Raw genomic sequence first — 21,221 nt, 5'->3', positions numbered from 1 at the left:
TTTCCTGGCGTTTACTGCTGGCCTTATTAACGGAGCTGTGAGTGACGGAGGCAGAGTGTTGCAGGGAGAATCTCAGGGGGCTTTGATGGAGGCAACCGATGGAGCCGCAGCAAGCCAGCTGAGGGCGAGATCGTGCTTACGGTTTATCCGCTCAAAGAAAGTTCTTTGTCTTCTCACTAACACTCCTTTTATTTCTCTCTATCTTCTAGTGCATTGGCTGGACTAGTGCTGTATTCTGTCCTAATCATACCATGGCATTTCAGATTTCCTCGGAATCGAGCAGCTTTGAATAGGTCTTTGTCGTGCTGGGTGGGTCGGCTCATTGACTGTGAAACCCTGCACATATGGTGGCTGAGTGTTGGGATGTTTCATGGCGGTGAATGCTGTGGGTTGGGCTCTTGACCCCTGCCCGGCCTTTAACACCTTCTAGGCTGCAGCAGCAGGTTTGTATCTTGATGAACTTAAACACTTTATTATGTTGCCTGTTTACAGGGTGTTTTTTCTTTGGGGGTTTTACTCTGGATGAAGAATGTTCAGTCTGTGGTAGGGGCAGATGTGTACTATGTGGCTGTTTTGCACACGTCTTTTCTCAGGCCGCATATGGACACACACTTTGTTACACTTTTTTTGCACAATAGAAGTAACAGTGGCTCTTTCTTTGATGGCCAGACAGAAAAATCTTCTTTTGTCCCTGTGTGACTGTTAATTAAGCGTCTAACAAGGACCTCTAGAGCGTCAACTGTGCCAACAATACCATCCAAATAGAACCACACTACTCAGGATAATTTGTTTAGATTCTGACCACATGTCTGAGCGTGCTGCAAAGACAATGGAAGCACACTTTGTCACGATTAAAGCACACATTTTAAGAGCATTTTCTGTCTTTTCATGTCTATCTTTCTGACTGGAAAACAAGACGTGCAGGTCACACCAAGAGGCCGCAGGTTTTGGGCTATGATACACAAGTGAAGCGTTATATGCTCTTAAGGCCATCTGTTGATATGATCCATCATTAGACAGAGTGTGGAGATAACTCCCCCAGCCTGTCTGGTGGCTACCACTGATCCAATATCACCCTCACAGGATATGGTATGAATCACAGGAAGTTAAGATTGATCTGTATAGATTGTGCCGCTTGATTACAGATGGGAGAAAATCCTATTTGGCTAAGGTACTCGAATACCTCACGGCCAGACTGTGTTTGCGTGACTTTGTGCAACATGCCCTTCTGTAAAATCAAAGCTTTTTTAACCATCTCCCTTTTCCGAATTTACTGAAATTTCTTGAGTCCTCTCCACAAACTGTCCTACCCCCTTTCATTTACCACTGCTCAGTCCATCCTGCTCTTAAATCTCCCCTTCTTGAGAGAGTCGTCTTTTAAATCTTAATTAAAACAGACTCCAAACCCCCCCCCCCCCCCCCCCCCACCCCCACCCCACCCCACCCCACCACCACCACCACCATCCCAGGGGCTGGCTGAAAGCAGCTTAGAACAATCAAGAGGACGGATTAGAAGTGAGAAGAAAAGACGAGAAGAGGAGACGCAAGAGGAAGGGTGGGAGGAGGAAAAAACAAGGAGAATGGAATAGCAAAAAAATATTGAAAGCAGAGCGAGGGAGATGACCCCTTTCCTTCATCCCCCTGATCCTCTCGTCTTTCCCCATTGCTCTGTCTCTCCCTCTCTCTAAGGGCTCTGGAGTCTTGGCCTGACCTATTGACATTCAGCTTCTCGGCAGATTAAGCAAGGAATGGAGCCTCTGGAAAGGGTAAACACACTGGAGGAACAATGACCAACAGGCGGCAACCTTATTGGATTCTAATTAACTGCCAGGAGAGATGGCTGGGGGCATGTTAAGTGTTGTGGGACGCAAGTTAGAGCCCAAGACCTTAAGTAAAAAACGTACATCACCAACAAATCCCCTTTTTCCTTGAAGATTATATCTGTCTTTTTGTCTTCCCCTGTCCCTCTGTTCTTTCTTTACTCCTCTCTTCGCTTGCTGTTTCACACATGGCCCTTAAGCAAGCAAAAACAGAGGCATTACAAAGCACTCCTTGGAGAGCTTTCCTGCACCCTTCTATTCTGGGATACATCTTCCTTTCTTTCTTTTTTCTCCTCTGTTTCAACAAGGTGGAACGATTTTTGTCCCCAAGAGGTAGCTGTTTGAGCGATAAGGTTAAAATAGGCTGAGAAATTGGGGGTGATTATTTGATACTGAAGAGAGTAAATTGTCCTGAGAGAGGGATGAACGAGAGGAAAATCTTTCCACTGCATCACCCTTGGGAGAAACGCTACCAGTGGGAGTGAGGGAGCAAAACGAGAAGGAGTAAAAAGAACTGAACCTCAGTAGTCATAATGTGTGTGTGTGTGTGTGTGTGTGTGTGTGTGTGGGTAGGTGATCCTTTTTGTGCTTCTTTACCAATTAACTGGATGCTAATTTGAGTGAGTCCAAGCTAGTCTCTGTATATGTGTGAACTGAGCGGGTCCTCTTTCTTTAGTGGTCCCCTGATTAGGCAAACTCACAATGGTGCTGCGGTTTCTGGAGTCCCTTTTATGAAACCACCAGGTCTAATTAGATAGCTCTCATTAATGTGTTAGTGTGAGAGAGGGTCTGAGCCATTGTGGATTGAAGCTGACACAGAGGGGGGGGGGAGCAATGCCCTGCTAGAGACAGGCCATCGTCACCTCAGCAGGCATATAAAGCAATCCATTAATTGGTGTGAAAACACACACGCACAGGCATAAAGCCACATGTACAAACACACACACATACTCTCACACCTTGACGTGAATACACATCCTAATGTTGTGGGTATTCCATGAACCCGTTGCTTGTTAACACATTACCTGGGATCAAAGAGGCATGGGCTGGAGGGAGAGAGAACCAGAGTAGCCATTATTTGTTGAGTAAAATTGCAGCCCAGTGTTATGTTTGTCCTTCGGCAAACCTGGCAGAAAGAGGTCTCATCCGTTTCCAAAAAAATAGGAGGATCTCTTCCCTCGTCATCATCATGTGAGACTCTTTGAAATCCTCATGCTTTTTTTTTTTTTTTTAATCAAAGCTGGGACGAAATGAATTGGAGCTTCAGTTGTGATCCAAGCCTGGAGGTAGAAAAGAAGATCCACATGACCACTGTCCATTTCCACACCATTACAGCAACAGTCATGGCTGTAATAGGCTGAATTGGGCCATTGATTTCTCTCATGCACCCTCTCTTTCACCCAAAAAAAACTGGTATGTGCCAGCTCTGAAATACACCCAGTTCTTTTATAACAAAATATCACATGCTTAGAGATGGGCCAAACAAAACTTTAACCATAACCCAATAAAAGAACACACACTAAAAAACAGCCAATACATATGTCCCAGCTTGAGTTCCTGGGGAGTTAAACAAAGGACTGAGTTTAAATTGGCTTCCAAAGAACTTCCAAGCACAATCAGGGAGTTGACTGGAGCTACTATAGAGAGTCAGCGGCCTGTTTCGAGAAGGAAGGGTAGTTAGGCTGTGGTCCATAGTGCATTGAATGGTTAATCTAAAGTGTGACGGCTGAAGAGCTTCCCTCAACCAGCTTCAATAGACCTCCAATCAGGCTCGACCGACCCTCAATCTTTAGTGAGTAGTTTTAACTGGCTGGTGATTGAGTGGCTTCATTAGGGACCTATTTATCTTCCGCTGGATCACAGTCCTGAAAGGCTGCGGTGACATGCTCAACACACCCACACCGCCTACACATGAACCTGAGCAGATGCACACCAGATTAGCAAGTGCACACAACGTTCAGCAACAAAATATTGTAGGCTGTAATGCATTGTCAGTTTCAGTTCGTTGCAAGCAGTTTGCAGTGACGCTCTTTTCTCCCCACTCCTCCTCTCAGCTTTCCTACAGCCCAAAAAGTCCCACGAGCTCGCCAGAAAACTTTCCCTATAGGCCCCCGAAGACTGTGATGCCTTAGAGGGTTTGTCATGCAGCTGTATCAAAGAATAACAACGTCTGAATAAAATTGCAGGCCGGGTCAAATACTGACCTCACGCACACAGGGACCCTCCCAAACAAGCCATAACAAACAGCTTTATGTTGCCACTCTTTGCCTTTGATCTTAAGAAGCAAAAGATGGAATCCTTCTCCTCTCTTGTCTGTCCTATTTTGCCCTTTTCCTCTTTTTCTTTAAGACATCTCCTTATATCTCTCTTTCCCTCCCACTGAGCAGGTGTATTAAATGATGTGACTATTCCAGCAGCCTTGGACCGCACCTCAAAGTGCAGTCTGTGAAGAGGGCTTTTCTCTCCTTCCCTCTTATCTTTTATCCCCTCCATCGCCCCGTCCCCTTTCCTCTTCCTTTTCCCTCTCCCTTTATCCCTCTCCATCACCTTCACATCTTTTAACATGGTCTCTCTTGAATGTTGAAATAGAGCAGGTGATGCCTCTCTTATCTACTCGAATTCATCTACACCTTTCTGTCTCATCCTGTGCGTCTTTCTCTCTTTTAGCCTGTTGTCTGTTTAGCTATACGTCTAATTATGCTGTCTCACTTATGTAATTAGCACAAAAATAAATGGCTGCCGAAGCTTTGTCTCCCCCCCCTCCACCCTCTCCCAAATGCAGGCTCTGAGAAAACAAATTATGAAGAACAATAGGTACAAATGGCTTCTGCACCAAACCAGATGATGGATGCAGCCCAGGTTCCCCGAATCTCATCGCTTCCTTTTTCCTTTCCTCACTTACTCTCTTTGCTCAGCCCCCCTTCTCCATTATCTGCACCTCTATATGTCTCTGTTTGGAAACAGGGGAGGACTTGAGCACTCTCTCGCCCAACTACCCTATTGTATGGCTGTTTCATCTGTCTTCCCTTCTTGGCACTGACACTATATTCACACTGACATGATATTAGGCAAGGTCCATTTTCTTTCTCTTTCTTTCTTTCTTTCTTTCTTTCTTTCTTTCTTTCTTTCTCTCTTCTCCACTCTTTCTTTCTCTCTTCTCCACTCTTTCTTTCTCTTCCCCCGCTGCTGTCTCAACTGGCACTTCTCCTCCCCTACTCTATCCCCCAGAGCTTTCTGTACACCGCCACTGAAAAGCAAACGCCTGGGACTTTCTAAAGCAAACAGCCAGCATCCTGTACCATAGCCCCATCTGTGGATAGTCTGCGGAGGGAACAATCAGTCTCTCTCCTCCACTGCCTCGTTCCTTTCCAGAACCCCCCCTGGGATCGGCACAGCGCTAGGATGCCTCAGTCAGATGGGTGCAATGTGCTGGAACAATGGTTGGGCTGCTTCCTTCAGGAGGGGTGTTATAGGTTCACCTCAGTCAGCTTGGGAAGCACTTAGCCATGTGTTATTGCCCTCCATGCTGCAGCTTCACAGGAATGTGGCAGAAGCAACAAAAAAAAAAGCCTCCCACTATACACCTTCCTTACTCCCGTTCACAACTCTCCATTTGCAAACTCACACATGCACGCATGCATGCACACAACCCCTCTCTGTGTGTCCAAGTGTACACCTGAGATCTGAAGTTTAGCCCGAGGTGCTGAAATATCAACTTTCTATTAATCCCCCCCAGACTTGCAGTCAGTTACACCTTTGTTGTTTTTTCACCTCTGCCAGGCTGGAAGAAAAACAGCAGGTTTGGTTTACACCATTACAAGCATATCCATTACCTGAAATGCTAGGCTCCTCGCAGTAAATCCCTTTGACCCCTTTGGCTTCCTTTTCTTTCTTTCCCTCTCACACCCGCCCCCTTTTTATAATGCCATAGGGTCTGTTTGGGGCGAGACACACCTCATACCCTCCTACTGGTCCAACCACCAACCACCTAAATCCCCCACACACTTCGCTGTTCCTCACGACTCCACAGCTCAATAACATTAACATGCTTCAACCATTGAGGGAGCCGCAGTTAAAAGCCAGATCGATAATCTTTGACTGACATCCCTCTGTTGATAGCAAATTGGCTGTCTTCTCTCGCAGACCTCCCAGGATGAGTTTCTCAGCCCTTTACGTGGTGGAAATAAAAGACGTTGCTACACGTTCTCCTACCCTTCACCCAGCCCCCTACAATCACAGAGGGCACAGAGCCCTGAAGATGCCAAACACTCATCTCCTCTTATCATCCTCTGTGCCAGTGGATGCCCTTGACCTCTGTGTGTTTGGGAAGTTGTGAGTCATTTCTGGATGATGTGCAAATGTCATAAGGATAGGAACAGCCAGATCCTATGTGTAGTAGGCGCCACTGACTATCATATTTAAATAAAATGAAAAGACAGATACAACAGCATCTGTTATGTAGAGATGTCTAATGGTATTGTTAGCTCAACTTTTCCTTTTACTGAGCCCCCTGCTCAGCTGCCAGGATCCAACAGAGCTATCTTTAATATAAGGTTAAGGAACCCGGCTGGTGAAGATAACACAGGAACAGATATTGCGGCAACGTGGAAGATAAATTTCAATTTGCTATTGGTTTTTGTGTCTCGGCAGGAGATATGAAATTCTTGTCTTGCAGGGCAGGAATTGATTGGAAAATAAAAATGAATGTGTGGTCTAGTATGTCTGCAATCTTTCTGTTGTATGTTAGGTTCTGGGTCTTTTGAAATAGTGATACATCTCTCTACAAGGAAGTGACACTTGTGTTTTAGAGGGAGATAAATACAATCCAGGTCTTCCTTTAAATAGCTGCTACTGTATACCCATGACTGTTTCCCTTGGGGTGCTGTTTTAATGGCATGCACAGAATCCCACTTTTTTTTTTACCTGTCTCTTTTCTTCCCATTAGTGTGTTTGGACAGAAGAAATAAACAAGTATGTTCTGTCCCCACCATTCTGTATGCTGATGGTACAGCCTGAAGTGATTTAACAGGGGAAGAAAACTTCAGGCAATGGCAGGAAGTTGACACGGCCCCTCTATTGTCCCGTTGTCAGGTATTTCCTCCCTGGATTCTCCGATCATCCCAGAGGAAAACAAGGTAAGGATATGCAGAGTAAGACACAAGGAGAAAGCAAAGACAACAAGAGGATGGGTGGACTGGGGTAAAAATAATACTTGAAGAGACTAAGTGCAATCCACAGTTTGCTACCTTAACGCTTCGGCTTGCTGTGTTTAGCCACACAAGTGCGCACATACAGTTAAGTTAGTTAACAGCTGATAACAAAGCCTCAGGACACACTGCCAACTTCTTCGTCTTTGTTTACCCGTATGGCAAAGCTGATTAGAGACAGGCAACATTATGAAGCCACCATTGTTTCTTTTCTCCTTCCAGCTTCTCCTGCAGTACACAAAGCGAGTGTGTGCGCAGGACGAGAGAAACAGGGTTATCTGTTTATGAAAAGGGCAGGAAGACAATAGCATGAGTGCACGGCAATTTGCTGGGATGTGGACAAACAGCAGGCCTTAGTTTAAGATGTTGATCTTTCATCACTGTCTGTGTGCGTGAGAGAGTTGGCGAGAGGAAATGATTTATGAAAATGAAAATCTCAAACATTAACTTTTAAGCTGCTTCCGTGAAACACTTGTGACATCTAAAATACATTTCTTGGGTATAGATCAAGACATAGCTGTTGCTAGAACATTAATATCTTACTGTTAGTAAATGTAATTTTCGCACTCCAGCAGCAAAACCATTACAAAAGCTTCTCACTGACAGGAAATCAAAGTAGGCCAAAATGCATCTATATCTTTGCCATGACTTTGTCTCCTAAATAATGCAAGACACTTCTGTTCAAGACTCTGCCTCGTCCGGGTTCTGCTGCGTCTGCATTATTGTGCACCAAGTCTCTGACACTCCTCTTCTGCTGGCTGGCTTGCCCAGGTTCTTTCTGCCAAACTTTTTCCCACTTAACTACTTATCCTCAATCTCGTTATGTCACAAGGAGTGAAGATAACGGAGAAGAGAATAGGAAAACAGAGCAAAGAGACAGGAGAACATGAGCATGTTTGTGAGAGATCAGGAGTGAGTTGTGCAAGAGAGTGAGACAGGAGCAACAAGATTGAAACAGGGTTAAAGATTGTCAGTGTTCTTACTCATTGTTTCCCTGCAGCTTGTCAGCTTAATCATCGAGACACTTGAGACACAGCGAACCTATCCCTGCAACAAGATGGCTTTTCTGTCCTATATCCCCATCCTCATCGTAATCTCTGTATCTCTTTGCCCGTTCTCATCCCCTCCACGAGAATTCAAAGAGCAGCAGAACGGCAGTTCATAAAATATGCACAGTTTCCTAAAACCAAGCTCTTGGGACCTGCTGCCACTGCATCCACAAATATAGCTGCACTGAGGAAAAGACAAATCTCTGGTAATGGGAAAGGGAAGGGTGGTGCGGTGGGGAAGAGAGGGCTCGGTCAGGGCTTATCACTTCCTCAGCTTAATATCACTTCTCCGTCTGTGCCTGTGTGAGCTTGCATGAAGTACGTGAATGCAGAGGCTTTCAACCTTTGGTGAAAGTCTGCCAGCCGCCTACGGCCCATTAGGCAGAAATGCTCTCGTGTCCTTGCATCCCATAGTCACACATTTTGCAACTGGGCAAAAGAGTAGTGGGAAGAAGAAGCAAGGTGGGAATTTTCCACTGCTTTACTCTATAGTGTGACATGACAGGCAATGCGACTTAAGAGGAAGGGAGAGAAACTAGTAATCTCGTCTTGCAGCCCTTTGAACTTGGCCCGATGAGACGCAGGCGACCCAAAGCAAAAGGTTCCAAAGAGCTCACTGAAGATTACTCGGAATACTGATGCAATGTAGGATCCAATTCCTGTGGGGACCCAGGGGACTTTACCAGAGAGTAAATTATTAGTGCTGTGTGAGACTACTTATGTACAAATGTATATGTCATACGCAAAATTCAAAGGGGAGACGTGCTGTGGCCAAACTTTCACTCTGTAGAAGACTGGCACAATAAATGAGGTCTAGGGTCTCTTAGGTTCTAATTAGGGCAGCTGTTCATTATTTGTGTGTGTGTGTTTAAGAGAGCGAGGGAGAAGATGAGTCGTGTGTGAATGTGTGTGTGTTGAGGTTTAGGTCAGGGGGAAATATGCCACTGTCGAGCTACCGCTCGCTCTCATCCAGCTGTTGTGAGTCTGTCAGGGAGCAGAGGTCTGCCGGTGTCATATCCCTCCCCCCGAGCTTTGACTAACGACAAAATCATGCGGAACCGAGGCAAAAAAATAAAGATGTACCCACAACAACTGGCTATTAAGAAAACTTTGCCATTTTCGCTTTTTGGAGCTTTAGAAACAGCATGTGATTCAGTCATGAAGATACAAACATACCCTCTGGCTGAGGAGGAGGAATAAGAGAATTTTGGTTTCAGTTTCACAACTTTTTGACTCTTCCAGAGAAGATCTTTGTCAGTGTGATGGTGTTGTTTATCCACTTACACCCCTAAATGGGATTACTTTATCTAAAACCCCAAATCCCAGATCATTTGTGATATAATTTATTCCCTCTCAAAAATGCTTATAAGAAAAGGAGTGAATAATTAAAGTATCTTGATGATTATATTCATACTAAAAATGTATGTTCTCTGTCTTATCCAATGTTACTACAAATAGTTGAATAAAGCTTAAAAACTATGTTCATAAACCAGACATGCTTTCGATTACGCACAATTTTTTTTTTTTTAAGTATTGTGTCTCTTTTAAGAATTTAGTTACTCATAAAGATTCATAAACAAACAATTGTTGTCGACTGCAAACAAAGGCAGCAGGGGGCTCTGTGTGTATTCGAGTTGTGTTAGGGGGGGTTGCAGACAGGTGCGTTATGTCTCTTAATGTCTTCACAGAGCATTTGTCACACAACAAAATGCCCCCCCCCCCCCCCCCCCGTCTTTCACTCACTCTCTCTATCCATCCCTTTCTTAATCTCTCCCTCTCTCTCTTCCCCCCATATCCCTTTCGCTCTCAGTCTGCTTTGCTCCATCCCAGACGCATGGAGAGAGACCATGCACCTTTTTTTTTTGTTACGAGTTTAAGCACCATGAATGTGTAGAGTTACGACCCAAACTTCAGGACACGCCGATAAAACAATAAAACAGATTATTTCCACTTCGCTGATTTCAGGATACAAACTATCGGGGTTTTTTTTATATTAAAATGGGACTTAATCAGGGGATTGCTGACTATAACTTCGGGGTAAGGGAGCTGCGGAGCCCAGCTTGTTATGTACATATAGCTCTTAATTCTTTGCGTTTGCATCGTTCTCTGCTGCTTCAGTATCCCAGCATTACGTCCTCATATAACCATACACAACAATTACTTTTGAATAGGCATTCAAGATGCAGTCCAGAGCAACAATCCCACGGGTAAAATGCAATATCGGCTAAGTGAAACTTTCCGTTCGTGCGCCCGTATTCGCAGCCCCATCAATACCCTAAAACAGAGATCGTCTCTCTCACACATCCGAAATCTGAACCAAAGCAGTGACAATCACAGCTATCCCAAAATTACGCAGTGCCATTACCCGCTGGATCGGCTTACAGACAGTGAAACCTCCTGGTGTAATCACTCCTTCTAAACTAATTAAACATTTACCAGAGATTAACAGCTGTGAATTGTAGCACTGCAGCATCTCAGTTTTCCCCTACAGCAGCGCACTGGATGGCTTGACGCAGCGCGCCAGTGTGGAGCGCGGTCCATCCTCTCCATTAATAAAGACCTGCATGCATAAAAAGCAAAGAACAAAAGGTTGTCTTACCTGTGACCATAAGGCAAAAGATGAGGTATAAAGTCGTCATTGTAGTAGCTCTGGCCGCTTGTTTTGTGACGTGGAAGGGTTCACTCGCTCTGCCTATTTGACCGAGCTGGGTACAGTCCTCCGCGGCGGCACCGTAATATCACCGGACGAACAAGCGCTGATATTGTCTATAAAATCATCCACTTGTATGGAAACGTCTCTGAATGGTCCGAATAGTCTGTAAACTATTAGTTAAAAATGCTCCTCCATAGTTGGTAACTTTCTCCTATGCATCCGCGTCTTTTTCAGGGTCCGTTTCCGTTTTCCGTTACGCTGGCACAGATTTTTACCTCTCACGCGCAATCACACAGTCCATTACTGAACAATTGTTTCAATCAGTGCGTTCATCCACAGTCCACTTTTGACCTGCTTACAAGCGATCTCTCCTCCTGGCCAGTGCGCGGTGATAAACCCCGGTGAAGTTGCCTCTCACCCTGTTCTCACTGTGTAACACACTCACTCCCCTCTCTCGCACACTCTTCCCTCCCTGTCGCTCTCCTCTGTTTACTTCTCACTCGCTCTTGCCAATGGGAAATGTGCACTGACAGTCATCTGGTGGGGAGAGAGGGGGTAAAACCAAATCTGGCAGGAGCTGTATCGGAGAAGCCCCTCTGCTTCTGAAGCTGGGGGGGGGGGGGTCCGAGGCCCCCGCCCCCAGGGAGCAGTGATTGGCTGAGCGGCGTCACTGGGAGGGTATTTAAAGCGTTTATTCCCTTTTAAATGTGTGCCCTAACAGTCGCCCTCATTGAGACTTGGAAATAATAATCTTCAAACAGTATGGTGCATGTTGTGGAGGTTAATTCACACTGCTGTTATCTAGAGATGACATCTTTAAATCACCAATACCGAGTGGTACAGTATGTAGGTAAACATCCCTGTTCAGTCTTTTACTCATTGTCCTGTCTCAGTTTCACTTATAATAAATGACCTACAAAAGAAAGTGTGACTATCAGGAAGAGGGCTGAATAATTTCATGCCACCTGGCCGCTTTTAGAGTTGAAAACATTACCTGCACACAGCAAATAAGAGTTAAAGCTTTGTCCAAACAAGACTGCCAAAATCAGCACCCAATGGAAGCTCCTTGATGCTTTAAGATTTAGACTTAAGGCTTGGGGAGGTGACTTTAATCAGGTAAACTTGTGTTAAATGTATCCCTAGACAATCTTAGTCCTGTTTTTTTACTTAACCATTTTTTTCCTTGCTGTCTGCTAAAAATCTGTTCGGTATGTTTGCTGAAAAAAAAAAAAGTCTAATCACAGCCCTTGCTTCGAAAACAGACAACAAGTGTAAAACAAAAACAAAATGTAACGTAGTAGCAATATTTCATTTTTAGATCTTTTTCAACCTCTAGTTGCTTCTTCTCAGCCACGTCCATACCAAGAGGAACACAGCTACAGTAGTTGAAATGAAATTGCTTCACCAATTGAGGCTTGGGCGACAGACACTGTGGATTTCCCCAATTTGCTTGTAACATGAGGACTTCAGCTTGTGTGCCGTTGTTTCCCTATCTGCCCCTTAATGCAAATCCATGAGGGGCAGATCTCCTGATAGAGCACTAAAAATAGGTTTTTTTATTTGAGTTTTCTTTCTTTTAAGCAATCATTCTAAAAAATAAAAAAAGTAAATCAAAAATATGTACTCTTCATTGACCAACATTTATTCAGTTAATGGTTTACATATTGTTTGATTTACTTTAGTTTTGCATTTAATGAATTTGTTTTCAAGACTACCCAGTATGCATCACTTTCAGTCCTACAACTAGTGCCGTACCGATATAGGATTTTGGGGGCCAATATCATTGATATTGGGTAGGAAAAAAATTAGATACCGAAAAAATATACAGTATAACATAAACAAAAGTAATATCTGTGCATATCTGCAATAAAAATAGCCAATACCATTAGTCACTTGATACACTTATGTTGACCAATATTATCAGCTGGTCAATTAATCAGTCGTGCTCTACTTAAAACCACAGAAACTGTTCTTTCTCCTTTAGTATGAAGTTACGGAAAATGGTGTTTACTTTTCTCAACTAAACATGGTTGAAAGGAGTAGCTAATGAAAATAAGTTCCCAATTGTATACCTTCCTTCTATTACTCAAAATATACTTGAACACAGGAAAGTGATTTATATGTAAGAAAGCTGCTTTAAAGCAGTATCAGCTGGGGATGTTAGACAAATGGTGAAATGATTATTTCCAACAAAGCAGTAAAACTGTCAGCATAACATCTGTTGTGGAACCTGTTGTCTTACGTTTACTTGCCTGACCAATATGTTGTTCAACTTAACTATTTATTGCTATGTTAATTAACTCACAAATGAGTTTTAAACCAAAGAACCTTATGTGCAGGTTTGTCAAATATATTTTGCAAATTGTTTCTTTTGAAGTTTTTCTCAAAAGATGTTTTTTTTTTCCAGGTGCAGATTGATCTAAAAAGAGCCTATTGTTCATTGTAAAACGACCGCGTAAAAATGAACAGAAGAGAACAGAATCATTATCATATTTCAACAAAAGCTTTTATGAAGAGACGAAAACAGTACCGTCTATCATTTGCCTGTGGCTGTTTATAGGCTTGTTCTTTGATGTTGTTCATTAGCTATTCAAGGATCTATTGATTAACCAAAATAATAGGCCTTGCAGTCATCTGGTTAATCAGTCTTTCACTTGTATGTGTATTGTACCAAGCAACGATTTAATTTAATGTGAACACAACCCCCTCCATCACACACACACAGACACAAACAGAGGCACACACACACACACACACACACACACACACACACACACACAAACACACACACACACACACACACACACACACACACACACACACAAACAGACAAACACACACACACACACACACACACAAACACACACACACACACACACACACACACACACAAACACAAACAGACAAACACACACACCCTGTTAACTCAACCAGGTGGTTAGCGCTCCATAAGACTGTGAAAAAATCATCAAAGGGAGAATTTGGACACTGAGGACTCCAACATGTGTGGATTCCAGAAAACATTATACACCGAATAGAGTCTTTATTTCTGACATTTATCGTTGAATTTAATTAGAGGTTAAACCACATGATGCATATAGGGCTCACCCCACATGAGCCCTACCCCAAAACAGTAGTTTTTAAAACCCCTGGGCTGGCCCTTACTGTTTATTGCCTCCCTGTAATGCAAACATAAGGGTCCCCTGCTAGTAAACACATGTTGATGGAAGAAACAGCTTGCACAGCTGGGAAGCCAACCCAGGTTAGTGTGAGTGAGCACATGGGTAAATGAGTGTGTCTGAATGTGCGTGTGTGTTGTGTTTACATACATCAGTCGCAGTGTGATGGACTGTAGGTTGTGTGGGTGTTTACATGTGAAAGATAGAGCGAGTGTGTTTGTAGGCCACTTTGTGCATATGTGAAACCATCAATGAATGACTGACTGACTGAAGGCGGGGGCTTCGGTAAGCAGTAAAAACAGCAGGGTGCCTCTAACAGTTGTGTTGTGATAATAAAAATCAACATCCATTGTGAGAAGTCTGTCAGTAGGCACGACGCTGTGATTGAAATGTATGATCTCCTATGGCTCACACAGATGGACACATAAGAGGGCAGACACAGATGATACAAGCCCTTGCATCAGATTGAGCCAATCGTCTTAATTATTCTGGCCTCAGCGGCATCAAATGGAGGACGCCCATGCTCCCTGAGCTTTTGAGAGTGTGAATAATTTATAAATAAAAAGGGGGTTTTCAGCTGTGGGTTTATTAATAATAAATATGGTTTGATATTTACTAAACTGTTCAGAGGGAGAAAGAGGTGACAGTTAAGGCGTCTTTTGCATGGTAATTGTAAGGAGGTAATAAATAAGGCATGAAGTGGAGATATATGGAAATGTGATTCACAGGGAAATGAGAATAATTTAACAAAATATTATCCCAGTCCCTGTTTGACCCGGGGTCAATTAAAAAAGAGATGTCAGGCGTGGGGAACGGCATGCTGGGCTTTAAAATTACAATTGCTTGCTTTTCTCTTTTTGTCATGGCGAAAAAGCAGATCTAACGCTCAAGTGGAGGAAAATGTATTCATCCCGACACAAACCATGTGTTTAAGTTTGAATGAATATTTAACTGAATAACGTCCACCTTATTATCCAATGCAGGAAGATGAAGACATTTCTTGCTCAAAAGTAATACATGAGCTGGAACTTGAGGAATTTGAGTTATGTTGTGTTTCAAAACCTTGTACTGCTATGAAAACTCTGATTAGCTTTCAGTGAAAATACACATCACACTTACATTATGGAACGTTTTATAGAAGCAAATGAAAGAATCCTGTTTTACCGCTTAAACACACATCAATCATTTTCCCTTGATTAAATCTGTATCACAATTAATAAGCTTAGTCTTGGGGCTTGAAATATGGCCAGCTGGATTGATGAATATTAACATTGTGCTCTATTTACTGTGCTGTGTGTCCATATAACAATGTTTGGGTTCCTCTATGGGTCCAGGGTTTATGCTGCTATCCATATGAGAAACATTACACCAGCTTTTACTGTAATTGTGATATTGAATGTTGAGCTGATCTGTGTCAACCATAACTCTAAATGCTGCTACAAGCTCATAATTCATGAGGACATGTACCTTTGCTATGCAGCGGTATCCATCTGCCTAGCTTGTGAGCAATTCAAAACCTGTCTCCTCTCTCTCCCATTTCAATAATATGACGTCAGTCCACTGCACTGGTTGGAAATTTGCAATTAAGCATTTTCTCTATATGTGATTGACGAGCAGAAGGAGGGCCATTAAAGCTCAACACAGACCTGCAGATCTCTCTGCAGTCTATAGGGGTATTTTCAGCCTCATATAAAATCCATGTCCTCTGCCCTGATATCAGAATATGACTCTGGCCACCCATGGATTTTGTTTTTGTCTGTAATGAAAGTCTCTCTGGGGATCCGGTTCAGGGATTCTTTTCCTCAGGGGTCAAGGACAGGTTGAGGCTTCTGGTTCAATCTGTGCTTAGAAAAGGCGTGTGTGTTACAGGGGTGGAATGTCGAACTTAGGTTTTCTTTGGTTATCTGCCATCTGATATAACAGTGGTTATGAATATGGGGAATGTGAGGTATGCTCTCATGGTCAACAAGTCCTTATGGCAAAAATGAAGTGAAGCTATATACTCGTATAGTCATCAATATTAGAATTAAAACTTGGGCTCCCCTTCAATAATAATCCAAACAGTAGTCCGATGGTTCCTATAAAAAAAAAGCAAAAGTAGAATTGCTGCTCAGTTTTTTTTGTCTGTTTGTCTGCTGAACCTATCTGTATTGTTATCTGCTGGGCTTAAGCAAGGTGGCCGTAAAGGTAACACATTCATTTGATGTAGATTCCTTTTGGGGAATGAGTCAAGTAGTACAGTAAACAGCGAAGCACATGCTTTTTAAGTTACAGGAGTCAGCAGAATATGCCCGGTAAGGCTCTAGATTAGTAAAGTGTTTGTGAGAGTGATGTATTGTATTTGCATTACCATGATGTCATACCATCCTTCACTTGTTATGTAGTAAGCTTAGCAGTGTGCTACTTCTGACAGAATCATCCTAATACAATTGAACTCCAGGTCCAGAGACAGACATGTGCTTATTCAATTAAAGCCTCCTACTTCTTTAGAAGTTAGAGTTGTCAGAAGGCGGCTCACTCAACAGGTTCTCTTTTAAAATGTTTATTTTTCTTGTTAGAAATGAGTTGTGTATTTCTGTTACATAGCCCAGTGTTAAAAATGGTAGCTATAAAATCATTTCTCAGCTTGTGCTTTTATATATTACTATTACTATAGTCAACTAATAGCTTCACCAAACAAAGACCAGTTGACTTTTATCAAATTTGTCATGTTTTAAACAATCTATTTTATCTTTCTTTCTCGTACTAAACAGGAAAAGGATATTCATTCTCCAGAGTTACCAAGAAGGGCCAATATTAATACTACAAATTTCAATTATACACTATGCATAGTCTTTGAAAAAGGGATAGCAGATAATTTTTCATCATCTCAAAGAGCTATTCAAAAAAGTAACTTCCTCTCCGTTTTGTAAGCCAGCACTTCATCAACCTGACATGTGCTTTCACCCTCCACTTCAATACAGTGATTACAACATCCCCGAAATTTAAGATCAGATTGACTGGGTCCTTGGCCAGCCAGGCCGTGTCTTTGCTGATAAGTACAGCAGTAAGCTGTCTGAAATATTCATGCTCTGATGCAGAGTTGTTGTCCCTTGATGAGCCTCACCATGTGCAACATCTGTTCCTGATGTCATGCACGTTTGTGTGTGCCAGAAATGCCCTGATGGCGTCAGTGGCATCTCTGCTTAACATAGTAATGTCCAGACTCACAGTGCTCCACTCGGCTATCTGAGACGACGATAGTGATCTAGTCGCTCCGACAGAACTATTGAACTCTTTTCCTAATCCATAAACATAGATTAGTTGCTGCAGTCGCACTCTGAGATCAGCACTTCTGCCACTCACTGATGAATGTGTCCGTTTATTGTTTGCACTATCAACAGTTCATTCGTTTTTAGTATGCAATTGCGTCTTTGCAATTATTTGCAAATACTAATCATGTGTGCATTGTTTACCTCGCATTTACTTTGTCATATCAACATGCTACACATTGGGGCTTTTTTTTAAAAAAACCTTGCTTTTCATTGTGTATATGTGTTTTGTTATTATTTCTGTCTTATTGTATAAAATTATGGACAGCATGTTTTTACATCTTTACATTGTTTGATTACTTTTTCCAACTATAGTGAGCTGTTGAAACAGCCCAAATTCTGGGAGATAGCAGATCAATAAGAATCTTATTTTATCTTATTAAAATATAACAGTATTGCTCCTGGAATATTTCAAGCTTAATAAGGTGGCAACAAATGAATATAGTTAGCTTAGGAACATTAAATCATTATAAATATTGTGTCTTTTAGCCTATTTATGATAAAACATAGTATAATTACGTTCTTATTTAATTCTTATTTGTGTGGATGTGGATCAGTGGTGGAGTTGCAGTTTAATCTTGAACTCCTGCTGTCCACATGCAGTAGTGTTTTTGTGCAAAACACTGAACCCTAAATTGTTCGAAAGTTGCATAGCCAGCGGTGGGTGAATGGGTATGAATGAAATTAGTTAATACTGATGGGCACTTTACATAATAGTGTCTCAGCCATCAGTGTATGAAAATGCTATACGATCCATTTTACAGTTAGTGTTTAAAGATCCATTTGTGTTGCCTGTGAAGAGAATAACACAGTATTCTGAGACAAAAAAAAACATAAAATGGAAAAAGATAAGTGGCCATATTGTTTTAACCATTTATCAGTTAATGCTGACCTCTCACTGTATGTCTGCGACATGAAAAAGGCACTCTGAGAAGGACAGACGGAATCAGTACTCGTCAAGGTGGATTGCAGTGTCCATATTAGTCCAGAAACTTCCGTCACAGCTTCCTTCACCACTGTGCTTGCCTCGCTGTCCGCTGACAATCACATGAATAGGCCACGACTGGCTGCTTGTTTTGTGCCATGATCCCTTGCTGCTCATGATGCTGAAAAAAATAAATAACTCAGCTCTGCACTGCTATAAATAATGGATGACTCGTCCACTGTCACTTTTCATAGCATGTCAAGTCATGGCCTGGCCATTATTAGGGTCTGTCCTCTTCCCCTTTCTGCCTCTGACTCCAGTTTTGTTATTGTTCTGCTCGACTTGCCTGCACACCTCTTCAGTGGGTTGGCTGTCAGTCTATCTCTGGGTTAGTGCAGTTGATGGTTGCCACAGAGAAAAAAGAGACACTTTGGGTCTGGAGACAAGATGGGGGAACCTCTGTATGAAAACCAACAGCAGAAAATCGGACTTTATCTGGAGTAGGGAGCAGAGCACATTGAGCGAAGATGTTGTTTGTTTGTTTGTGTTACATAACCTGTGCTAAAGTGCCACCAGGGGTGTGGTTAGGTATTGACCTCATCTTCTTCAGACAGACTGTCTGTCACCTTCGGACTCAAGGAAAATCTAACAACCTTGCTTTAAAGTCAGAAACAGGTCTTCACCCCTTCCTCAAAAGTAAAAAAATGCTTACTAAAACAGACACACAATATCCCCTGATCCATCCATCCAGCAGGAGAAATCATAGATTATTTACATATGCAGCTGTGTCTGGGAAAAATGAATGAGGAACATCTGTCTGAAGGGCTGAAGGGGGGTAGGAAAGAAAGATATGGGAAATATTCAGCCGTTTGGCCTCTGCTACACAAGCACAAGGGTGTGCTGAGGAATCAGAGTGGGATGTTGTGTTAGGGGGGGAGACACTAAGTAAAAAATGTTCCAGCCCCTATCTGTTTCAGTCCTGTGTTTTTTCCAAATGTGCTGCGGTGCCACCAGGCCAGGCCTGAGGCGAGAGTTGTCCACCAGCAGCTCAAGCCTCCTGCAGACTGCGCCAGTCCCTCCATCTGCAGAGTAATAGCATCAAATCAAGGCCTGCAGCAAACAAACCCTGACAGATAGTCTCATTTGGGATTCACTTTGGGACAGCTGTGGTGCCATCCAACAAAGGGGGATGGAGCGGGGAAAGCCAGCAGTGGGTAATGTATGCAGAGTGTCTGCACGTCCTGGATGACAGCGACACGAGCGCTTGTCACAAGAGACATCAGTTCTACTTAGTCACAGCGCTGCGGGGCAATCCATATGACTGCAGTGCTGTGCGAACTCTATTAATAGTTATCTACCTTTCAGGAGTTATTATGCTGAGGAGGGGGTGACAGAGGAATATAATGGATGAGGTCCTAAATGAGGCGAAGAAAACAGGGTCTGCGAAGCATCTTTTGTGCCACTTGGCCCATTGCGATCTATGGATGCTTCTTCGATCGCCTCTCTTACCCTGCTCCTGTTAGCTTGTGTGGCTGGGCAGCCCGGTGCCAGACCCATAGTTTATGTGAGAGGCATATTAAGTATTTGTTATGGGGCAGAAAGGGGGTAGGGAGAAGAGGGGGGATAGGAAAAAGAGATCAGCAGAGGTGGGGTGCAGAGGAAGAAGTAAGAGCGAGCAAATGAGATAGATTGTAAAGAGAGGGAAAGGATGGTGGGAAAGATAAGCTAAGCTGAAACTTCTTTTAAAAATCAAGGTCCTAAGTTGGCCACGGTTAATTTTTCATCATACTCTTAAATTAAAAATGTGAGCGGTCATCACTTATTTGTCAAATTGTCTTAGCTGAAAAGGTGCATGTCACATTGGGTTTGCAAAAGGTCAGGGGAGCCAAGCGGCAGGAAGGGAAGAGAGTGGATCAAAGACTGCTGATCCAGCCAAATGCCCTGCAAAACTATCTTGTTTAAGGGGTATTTACTGCAAATGGAGTTCCTGGACGGTTACACTAAGTGGATATGACATGATTTAAAACAAAACATCTGGAATTGCTTTGGCATACTTATTCAAAATACCTTCATGGTACTACATGAATATAGCAAAGATATAAACAAAATATACCTCAGCATATCTATGTCCCCTTCTTAAGTCTAAAAGCCCATGTGCTCTAAATCAATACCACATTCCTTTCAACATAAGCATAAATATGTATCTTACTTTTCCTGTGATTATCATAACCCATCACATTTGCAGTAATCATCTCATGGTTTTTTTCCAAAAGCATGATCATTTTGCGATGTACTATTCTGACTTTCTGTCCATCATTCCTCCGACTTCTTATGTTTGTGCTCAGTGGATAGAAAAGTATAGGGAATGTCAGATGGGAACACCGCAAACACACGGCTAGAATAGTCAACCTCCCCTGATGGAGCAAAGTGTTGCTCATTTCACAAAATTTCTTAGATTAGAACGTAGGGAGAAAAAATACACTGGTGTTACTCCTTTCTCTTCAAATGTGCAAATGTGTAGATCTATGGATGAGTGCTTAGCCCACAGCTGCCAGTGAGAGACACAAAGATCCCTTGTGTGTGGGGCTAAAGACTAGCCAAGAAAGAGAGCTAAAGATCTACTAGTGTACCTCAGCTGTCTAAAGGGTCAATAGATCCTTTCCACCCCGCTAAATGGGCCTACAACCCCCACTGTGCTGCCATAAGCAGGTCAGCATTGCTAAATCAATGTTTTGAAAGACAACACCAAGTCAAAAAGAAATGTTATGCCGCCTTTGTCTTTGAAAATGTGTATTGAACTTCAAATGCAAAGCAGATACAATCTCAGACTTATTTTTTTCCCGCTTTAAATCTGCAACAGCCGAGCTCGAAAAAGACAGGGATTTAGACAACCACATCCACTCCGTTGAAAACATGGCCTTTGTTTTGTTGTTATACATCTCCAGAACTCCTTTCCTTTTGGCCTCATTCCCTCATCTCTTCTTGATAGGCTCAGGATAAGCATCTGTTTCTGGGGATGTCTTGGAAGATAGGGCAGCCTGACAGATTGTGTTTGAGGATGAGGAAAAGGTTGTTTT

General features: G+C 42.8%; 1 protein-coding gene across 2 annotated transcripts in view; it reads right to left on the bottom strand.

Moving 5' to 3' along the window:
• Nucleotides 1-11,294, bottom strand: part of kirrel3l (kirre like nephrin family adhesion molecule 3, like) — a 32,205-nt gene extending 20,911 nt beyond the window's left edge. For both annotated transcript variants that reach the window (XM_079342842.1, XM_079342843.1), the window contains exon 1: nt 10,676-11,294. In XM_079342842.1, the coding sequence (XP_079198968.1) occupies nt 10,676-10,715 (40 nt within the window). In that variant the 5' untranslated portion in view covers nt 10,716-11,294. The remainder of the gene's footprint in view (nt 1-10,675) is intronic.
• Between the last annotated feature and the right edge of the window lie 9,927 nt (nt 11,295-21,221).

The sequence above is a fragment of the Symphodus melops genome, assembly GCF_947650265.1.
Source record: "Symphodus melops genome assembly, chromosome: 5".
NCBI classification, from domain to species: domain Eukaryota; kingdom Metazoa; phylum Chordata; class Actinopteri; order Labriformes; family Labridae; genus Symphodus; species Symphodus melops.
The sequence above is the reverse complement of the archived record's forward strand: the minus strand, read 5'-3'. Positions and strand labels throughout refer to the sequence as shown.